Source organism: Hermetia illucens, chromosome 4, assembly GCF_905115235.1.
Source record: "Hermetia illucens chromosome 4, iHerIll2.2.curated.20191125, whole genome shotgun sequence".
Classification (NCBI taxonomy): Eukaryota; Metazoa; Arthropoda; class Insecta; order Diptera; family Stratiomyidae; genus Hermetia; species Hermetia illucens.
The window spans coordinates 97,755,315-97,765,231 of record NC_051852.1 but is presented as its reverse complement, the minus strand read 5'-3'; the positions used below and the strand labels follow the sequence as shown (position 1 = coordinate 97,765,231).

Sequence of the window (9,917 nt, the reverse complement as noted above, 5' to 3'; positions counted from 1 at the left end):
CAACAGGCTGCGACGGGCGAGTCACTAAATCTGCATGGATAAGGATGATCCAGCCCAGAAAGTTTATAAGGCCAATCTCTGTGGTAGAAAAAGAAGACGAGGCAGACCCTGCCTGAGATGAACCGATGGCATAGGTCAGGACGCCAGACAGCTTTTAGGGATATCGAATTGGTGGACCTCGGCACAAAACCGGGTTGCTGGAGTTCCTTATTAAGGCAGGCCTAGACCGGATACCGGTTGTTGCGCCGTTGATGTTGACACTTTCTATCTTATCTATTGTCATATTTCAAAATTACCCCATCGTAGTGATTGCAAACAGCGCCTGGAACAAACTGATGGTTACTCTCAATGAAACTTCCAATTACTCTTATGTAAAGCAACATATTATTTATTCAATAACAATTTTCCCTTTTCTATATGACAAAATTACGGTAAATATGAGATTTTCAAAGTATAAATGGAAATTTACTTCGAAATGAAGTAGTACAAATATTCTTTTTCGCCACCATGAACAAAAAGACTCTTAAATCTACCTCTTAAGTACATGTTAATAATACGACGAAAACAAAACAAAAAAATGCGAAGTCTCCGCTTACAACAACCCGAGCAATACATACGCGATTGGTACGACCAGTCCAGTTTTTGAGAACGTCGATCCAACTAAAGCGGTTGTCGCCCACCAGATCAAGAAATAGATGAACAGTTGAAGGAAAACGTGCAAAAATAATAAACTGCCAAGGGATATTTAATTAATAATGTTAACTTCCCATTGAGGTTCTAATTTACTTACACTTTATCCTTCTTTCGAGCAGCTTCCAGTGTTTTTGGATGTTCGTGGCTCAAATACTGGCGAACTCCTACCATCATACTTTCAAAGTAACTCTCCCATTTCAACTCGCCAATATCGAAACCGAACACCTCTTTGTCAACTTGAGACATTGATTTCGCTAGGGCCAGAGTTTTCTTGTTGTCGAAGTTCCACTCAGTGAAAATGAATTTCTCCAGTAGTTTCAGAGATTTCCAAACGTTTGTATGCAATCGTATCAAACTGAAAACAGGATGGATGATCATATTCAGTATGAACTTGACGCTTTCTATGAAGCTGGTAACAGGACGGTAACTTACATCGGTCTACCGCCACACACTTTAGTAATACCGTCAAGTATGAGCCCCGGGAGGAAGTGAATGAATATCGCCGACACTTTAAATAGGAACAAGCTTTGGACAAACTTAAGATGTGGATACCTGAAAACAATAACATGAACTATTGTTCGATATAATAGTTTTCATTCCACATTCTCACCAAATGGCAGATTTTAATGGATATCTATGCATCATGCCATTTACTTTGTCCTTAACTGATTCCCACCGGAAGGGCTTGTATGAACTCGAAGTGCAGTGGAAAATAGAAATTTGGAGCGGCGTATTTGGTGCGGCTTCTCTGTATGGAAGAAAAATTAAAAAAATAAATTCCACTTAGCAATTATCAACACATACCTTTTCAAACTGTTTACGTATTGTCCCGTAACTAAAACTTGGTTAATGACAACGTCAATGGGAATATAATCATATATAAGGTTGGTTGCAAGTGGCAGCCGTCGGACGACACCACGTGATGCCCCCATGAAGAATCCTTGAGGACCGTTCTTTGAATTTGTCCATCCTGGGACTGGCTCTTTCCATGCAGCCGTTACTGAAATTTGTAAATCAATCAATTTATCTGGGTTATCTTATAAGAGAATGGTCACAACATACTCATGCTAGGTCGTACAATTCCACAGGGCAATCGATCCGCACATTTATTCACTTCATGCTCAGCGAAGTGTTTTGTAAACGTGTATGTGTTTGGATGTTCTTTCAATAGTCTAAGAAGATATAAAACGAAGTTGAAACATTTTTAGGTAATCGGGAATAACGAAACAAACGTGTAAATCCTTACTTGGGTTCTAGCTCCTCGAGCTGCTTCTCATCTAGGGTCTTTACAAGCTCAATAATGTGCTCGGCATCGCCTAGAAGGTCATATAGAATTTCTTGTGTTTCCAAATGGAAGGAGTTTGCGTATGCACTCGATACATGAACCATAGCCTAATAAGAAAAAAGCATGCAATTATTTTTGATGATGAGAAAAGCTTATTGTGGATTCATATTAAAAGGGGACTGGCTAGCAACAGCATTTTGGAATACCAATTTAATGGAATGTTTCGCTACATTGATTTTGTAAAATTTTTACGGAGATTAAAGTGTTTATATTGCGTTAATTTTTAATTAATTCCACCAAAGACGTGCCTAGGCCCATTTGAGAAAGGGAGAGGGACGAGGTAGTATAGTCTGAATTGCTGTGTATCATCTAAACGTCACATGAAGGTAAGGCTTTCTTAATTTCCACCTATTAAAAATTCATTTGATGTATTTATTTCTTGTTTATCATAAAAGGTGAATAAATAGGATAGAAAGGTGTGGACTAGCAATCTGGAAATTTCGATTATTTTTCCTTTTGCTAACGAAAGACTATCCATGCCTTGAATAAGGACACAGACCGATAACTTCCTCGACAGCAGCATCGAGTGCCACCAACAATATCTTCCACCCCTTGCGGCACAGTACACAACCGCAAAACGCACTCTCATTACTTGTAAACCAGTTTCGGGCGGGATACTGACTGCTCAAACGGAGTAAAGCCACTCGTTAATTATTAATCATATTAATCATAACTCCTGCAGCTATAGAGCTGCTACTTCCACTTATATACGACAATTTTGGCAATCCCGGATTTTTCCTGGCAAGTGAAAACAAGTCGGGAAACCGGAAGCTAGACGCTTCAGGTATGAACGGTTTTGTGTATTTCTTTTATAAAGAGATTTGAGTATGCATTTGTGCATGTAGCATGTAAAATATGCATATATTATGTGAAAATATCCACTTTCAAGTGATATTGACATTCAAAGTCTTGAATTTACTAGGAGCGACAGTTTTGACCTAGTATAACTTTGTTAGTAATAGTGCGATTTTCGCCAAATTTGGCAGGATCACACTCTATGCTGTGCCTATATTGCCTTTTTGTGATTCTAGGGTGAATTTAATGGGGGCTTTCCTGTCAATTACCAAAAAGTATAGTAATGTACTATTATTAACTTTATTTGAACAGGAGGTGCCGGTATGGAGGGTATTTTGGAGCCTAGGCACCATATAGTGGTGCCCCCTGATTTTTTTCAAACATTTCGGTTGGGTAGTTTCTGAGAATGGGTTCGTTAAAAAAATTTCAACCCCCGCACTCCCTTTCCAACAAATGTCAAAACTAAGACCGATTTCGAAAAGTACTAACCGATACCTTTAAATTGATACCCCACATGACCATATTTAATGAAAAAAAATGTACACCCCCCTTTTGCATGTATGGGGACCCCCCTTAAATTCAACGTAAAAGGCTGTAACTCACTACATGCGTGAGTGTTCATAGTTCCCACCTTTCTACCAAATTTGGTGCCAATCGCTACAACCATCTCCGAGAAAAATGCGTGTGACGGACAGACAGCCAGTAAACCGATTTTAATAAGGTTTTATGTTTACACAAAACCTTCAAAATGATGGTCGATAAAGTTCCGAAAATGGGCATTAACCCATTTGTCATCGCAGAAGTACTATTAAAATAATCGTAGAATGTATCAAACAACATCACGAAAGTTTAACCGATAGAGAGCAGGTTGGTTTCCCCTCTAGGTCCTCCTGCCTTCAACACATTAACACCCTGCACATAATTTCGGAGTTCAGATCCCCGCTTCATCTGGCTTTCATCGATTGCGAGGCTTTCGACCCTGACGTCGTGGACTGCGCATTTTCACCATAAAAGAGTGAGAAGGCGCCAGGTCCTAATGATATAAGTTTTATAAAAATAGTTCCTTAGTTTACTATAGTTCTTTTTAAATAAAACTATTAAAAGGAAAGATTTCCAATTTAACTATAGAATTTTATTTATTTTTAGATAGCAAACACATGTTTCGGGCACTACATGTGTCGTTCGTCAGTGCTTATTTTGTAATGATTTGTTTTACTTAACTCTAAGCCTTATATACCCCCGAATTAGACCAATTAACATGATAACTAATATATAATTAACTAATTTGTCTGAAATTATAATACCCCCTTATTTACTTACCCTAATTACCTGGAATAAACTAGATGAACAATTGCCCATATCGGTGTTCAACAACCTGGCGTTACTTTGTTTAAACATTTCTAGACTTTCTGCGGCGTCTAGTTTGTAGACTTTATGTATTTTTGGTATAATGTCCACGTTGTCCTATGAAATGTTATTGCCGCTGTCTACTATATATTTTGCGACTGCAGACTTAACTTGCCGTAGTGGGTTTTTTTTGTCGCTAGTTCCGCTTCTTTAGTATGTTCCTCGAATCGTGTTTTTACTAATCGCTTAGTCTGCCCTATATACATACTAGGACAATCCGAGCAAGTGATTTTATAGATCCCGCTCTCTTCCTCCTTGGATTTTGGGTCCTTTGCACTCCTAAGTCGTGTTTTAAGTTGTGCATGTCTACTTGTTGGGGCAGCCTCTTTTTGAAATCCTTTAAGCGAATTACTAATCTTAGGCCACAACAAGATATATGTAATGCTCGATCTCACTGTTGTCTTATCATTGATGCCTGTCAACGACACCAATTGTTTCCTATTATTTACAGTCTCTTTCTTCCTTATTATACTCTCTCTCGTCTATAGTGTCGGTGCAATAATCGTTCTTTTTCGCGGTATCTTTTCTATAAGCCAGTTCTTTGATATATCTATAGTGATATATTGGATGTTTAGTATTCTATGTACCATGCTGTGGAAGACCGCGAATTTATGCTGGTATGAATGGAAAGAGCTGCTAGGAATGACTCGTTGGGTGGTTGTGGGCTTATATATCGAACTCGAGGTCTTCCCCGTTTCTAATTATTTTGATGTCCAGGAATGGTATTTCTCCCATTTGTGCAATCTCCATAGTGAATATAATATTTTTATGGAGCTGGTTGATTTTTTCTAGCAATCCATTCAACAGCGATTTGCCCACCATGGCTAGTATATCAACATATCTAACCCAAAAAGTGGGCATTATCCCAGGCTGTTCCATTAGTTCCTCTAAACGTGCCATAAACATTTCGCTTAGTAGAGGGGAAACTCGGTTACCCATTGCCGTGCCTGCGGTGGTTTTGTAGTATTCATTCCGGAAGGTGGAACAATTTTCACTCATACATATAGACGCTAGGTTTTCCTTGATTGCGGTGCGATGTTGGTTGAGCCACGTTTCGAAGTTGTGTAGGGCCTGTTTGACGGGTATACTCGGAAAAAATGCTTTCACATCAAACCAAACTAGGATTTCATGTTGCCTAATTTTAGCATCCTTCAGATTCTCAACCACCTGGAAGCTGTTTTTACGGCATATTTACTATGATAGTCACCGATAGCGTTGAATACGAAATCCTGAATCGGCCATTTTTAATTATGTATCATTTCACCTGCTGAGCTATCACTTGCGGATATCTAAAATTACGCTCCCTGTTTTATGAGATGCTAGGGGGCCAGATGGAGATAACGTCAGAAGTAGGAAAGGGACACATTGTAGGGCCGGCCTTTGGGAACGTTTCTAACGATAGTCTGCTAAGACTCGGCATACCAGGATACTCGCACCCGGTTGACTGTGCAGATGTTGCGGAATTTATAGCTAGACACACCGTTGAACAGGCGGAAAGAAGATTTGTAATGTTGATGTGACGAATAAGCGCATGGTTTCAGCTTTGCCAAAGTAGTCATCTTGACCACAAAAAAATCTTGACACAGCGTCCCCGGCGAGTTGATTATAGAGTTAATACTAACGGTTAAATACTAATGACCGATGTTGAGACCCTACATCTACCAGGAGACGTCTTCGTTTGCTCTTGGCAGAGAGAGTCCTACATTCAGTGCGTATTCACCTAGCCCACTAACAAAAAAATAAAAAATAGCTGTGTTGATTAGAGGATGTGGAGGTCACTGTTATTCAACAGAATCTATTACTATAGAGTGATCAACGAATGAGGCATATTGTCGAAGTGAGAAAGATGGGGTGTTGACGTGATGAACACGCTATAATCCGTTCAATTCGGACGCTAATTAGATCATTGGTCACGTCACGAAGGGGCATCAAAAGATCTGGTGATTGCGGAATCATAGAAGCGAAAGAAATGAAGAATATTGATTGCTGTAAGTGGTGGCTCACCTAACCCGCCTGAACTCCGGTATCGTGATTGATCAGAGAAGCAGGAGCACAAAAGAACTTGTGGGTGATCGCAAGTCTCTAGTCGGTTGACTCTTCATTCACGATGGACAAATGAACAAATGGAAGGACCACTTCATCACAACTGTCAACCGTTTCATATCCGGTAAAGTTCTGCAGGATACGGAGTGCTATTCCAAATAGAAATAAAATTATCTGGGCCATCAATTCACTAGCTTAATTATCTCACCACAGAACTGTTCATTGCAGTTCGTGCAGTTTTAGCAGAGTTACTTCGAAAACAAAAAAAAAACACCTCAAAGAGTCAGATTGGTTTCCGCTGCGGATCCTGCTGCACTGATGATAATATCAATACCCTTCGGATCATTTTGAACCAGCACGCGGAGTTCAAATTTCTGCTTCACGTGCTCTATCAAATCCGAGAAAACTTTTTACACGTCCACGGGGAGTGTATCTAGAGCGCTTTACGCAACTAACGGCTTTTATGAGACAAGTATATTTCGGTTCAAAATATCACGTGCCGCACCGAGGTAAAATCTTAGAGGATTTTGCGGTCCAAAACGGAGGCGCTAGGGTTGTCCTCGATATTATTTCTTGTTATTCGCGACGTTCTTCATGCCACCTTGTCGGGAGAATGTGGAAGACTTCAATGGACCATGCCATTTTTCCTAAAACACTTTTACTGAACTGAAAGTATCTCCCGTCGGGTCGTGAAGCTTGTAAAGGTTCTGAATTTAGAGGAAGAGGCAGGCATAGTCGGACTCGAGATAAAGGCTATCAGAGTCAAGGTTCTCAATTTACGGGTCATCACAATCTTCCTATCTGCATAAATAGGCAGAGTATCCAAGGCAATGATTAATTTATATACGTCGGAAGCGACGAATACACCAAACTACATACACCGGTTTTGCGCCGAGGTCCACCAATTCGATATCCCTAAAAGCTGTCTGGCGTCCTAACCTGCGCCACCGCTCCATCTCAGGCAGGGTCTACCTCATCTTTTTTTTCTACCATAGATATTGCCCTTATAGACTTTCCGGGCTGCATCATCCTCATCCATATGGATTAAGGGACCCGCCCACCGTAACCTATTGAGCCGGATTTTATCCACAACCTGGCGGTCATGGTATCGCTCATAGATTCCGTCGTTATGTAGGCTACAGAATCGTCCATCCTCATGTTGGGGGCCAAAAATTCTTCGGAATTCTTCTCTCGAACGCGATCAAGAGTTCGCAATTTTTCTTGCTAAGAACCCAAGTCTCCGAGGAATACATGACGACTGGCAAGATCATTGTCTTGTACAGTAAGGGCGTTGACCCTATGGTGAGACGTTTCCAGCGGAACAGTTTTTGTAAGCTGAAATAGACTCTGTTGGCAGCCAACAACCGGGCGCGGATTTCATCATCATTGCTGTTATCGGTTGTGATTCCGACCCTAGATAGGAGAAATCATCAACGTTGTAGTCTCCTATCTTTATTCTTTCCGTTTGACCAGTGCGGTTCGATGTTGTTGGCTGGTTTGGTTTTGGTGCTGACGTTGCCTCCATATATTTTGTCGTGCCCTCATTGATGTGCAGCTCAAGATATCGCGCTGCCTGCTCAATGAAGGCAGTTTGCACGTCTCGGGTCGTTCTTCCCATGATATCGATATCGACAGCAAAGGCCAGTAGTTGGGTGGACTTAAAGAGGATTGTGCCTCTTGCATTTATATCAGCATCACGGATCACTTTCTCGAGGGCCAGGTTAAAGAGGACGCATGATAGGGCATCCCTTTGTCGTAGACCGTTGTTGATGTCGAATGGTCTTGAGAGTGATCGTGCTGCTTTTATTTGGCCTCGCACATTGGTCAGGGTCAGCCTAGTCAGTCAATTTTCCCATGGCCATGTACAGTTTTACCCTAGCTATGCTATTATAGGCGGCTTTAAAGTCGATGAAAAGATGGTGCAACTGATGTCCACCGCTTGCCGCAAAGAGAAAATCTGATCTGTTGGGCCAATGATGTTCTGAACGTATGGGCGTATCCGGCCTAGCAAGATAGCGGAGAATATCTTATAGATGGTACTCAGCAACATGATACCTCTATAATTACTGCACTCTGTGATATCTCCCTTTTTATGTATGAGACAGATAATGCCTCTTTGGACCAAGAACTCGCGTGCTTTAACTTTAAGACGTTCTTAGATAACTAATAAACCATTACGATAAGGATTTTTGGGCCAAAAAAGTAAATTTAAAGAAACGTCAATACCATCAGATTATGAGAAGGGATGCGGTGAGCACGTGAATTGTCTTTGGCAGCCATTTGTCGACCAGACAGCTTGATTCCCTAGGTGGTAATTTAAGAGCCTTTCGACTCCATATGAACCCAAATCTATGGCTGAGAAAAGATGAATTGACCCCAGTACCGAATGCAACAAAGGCCAAAGAAACAAAAGAGCAATTTGGGAAATGAAATTAATATTTTTTGGATGGAACTACATAGTATCAGTTATCTGCTAAAATTAACAAATGAGTTCAATATAAAAAAAAGATCTTCAGTAAATTCCCTGAAGAAAAACATTCTTGTCATGTAAAAAAACGACTGAAAAAGCAGTCAATCGAAACCATTTTCATTCCATTTTTTAGCAGATATTCATGTGCAAATGCCACATTTCACATGTCCATTCCAAGCAATGAATAAAATTAACCTCATTGCAGTTAGCAGTCTATTCAGTAGCTGTCATTTGCATGATTCTCGGAAAACCTGTTTGTTTATACTTGTATATTATTATTTACATATTTTATTCTAGTACCCTGGCAAAACTGGTGAAAAATACCAAAGAAATTGCAATGCTTTACTTTGCAGAGTAGTTGAATAATATATCTTTCTAGGAATTGTAATTTTTGGGTCCCGGTGTTGGCGTTACCGGATTCGATGTCGCTGGCATAACTTACGCTTAATCAGAATTTCCAATTAGATTATTAGTAAGGTCGACTTGAAATTGCTTCTTTGATCAATCTATAGTAGTTTTATGGGCAAAGCGGATAGAAATTACTGTTAGATCTAAGTTCCAAACCATTATCAATTCTTGTTGAATATTTTGGACTGACACAGTACCTAATGAATATGCTGGACGTTTTACGGTAGTACGTCCCAGTCCACGGTGTTCTTCGGACACGAATTGATTTGAGGACCACAAACAGAACCTTTAACCATGATACGGGGGAAGAGCTCAGTCGCCCACCTCATGATCAATAGTATACCCTCACATGAAAGCATCCCTACAAGTTGGAAATTATCCCAGATAATAATGATCCCGAAAGAAGAATGTAAAGACAAATCAGTTTTTTTGCCTATTCCCGAAGCTTTTAGAGAAAAATTCTACTCCCAGAATTTCAACAATACTTGAGATATGAGATAAATCACTCCACCAGATCAATTCTTGTTCAGAAAACAACATTGAATAGGAGCACAAATACAATGCCTGCTCGGAAAAATAAACGGCGTAGTTGAAGAAAGTATTGTTTAGCCATTTCTCGGAACATAGCGTAGGTGTTCTGGGGAAAACATTGAAGTAAAAAAGTTCCAAATCAACGAAATTCAAAACTATACTCTAGTTGCTTAATAGACTCCCCAAAGTACAACTGGAATATAAAGTGCTAATCTATATAGGCCG

The 9,917-nt window shown here is 40.1% G+C and overlaps 1 protein-coding gene across 1 annotated transcript in view; it reads right to left on the bottom strand.

The window, feature by feature from the left end:
• Positions 1–361: 361 nt before the first annotated feature.
• LOC119655112 (putative fatty acyl-CoA reductase CG8306) overlaps positions 362–9,917 on the bottom strand; it is a 69,220-nt gene continuing 59,664 nt past the window's right edge. Inside the window, exons 3-9 of the mRNA XM_038060834.1 lie at positions 1,940–2,085; positions 1,756–1,865; positions 1,498–1,693; positions 1,304–1,441; positions 1,126–1,245; positions 791–1,048; positions 362–731 (exon numbers count right to left, since the gene is read on the bottom strand). Coding sequence (XP_037916762.1) covers positions 593–731; positions 791–1,048; positions 1,126–1,245; positions 1,304–1,441; positions 1,498–1,693; positions 1,756–1,865; positions 1,940–2,085 — 1,107 coding nt within the window. The 3' untranslated portion in view covers positions 362–592. The remainder of the gene's footprint in view (positions 732–790; positions 1,049–1,125; positions 1,246–1,303; positions 1,442–1,497; positions 1,694–1,755; positions 1,866–1,939; positions 2,086–9,917) is intronic.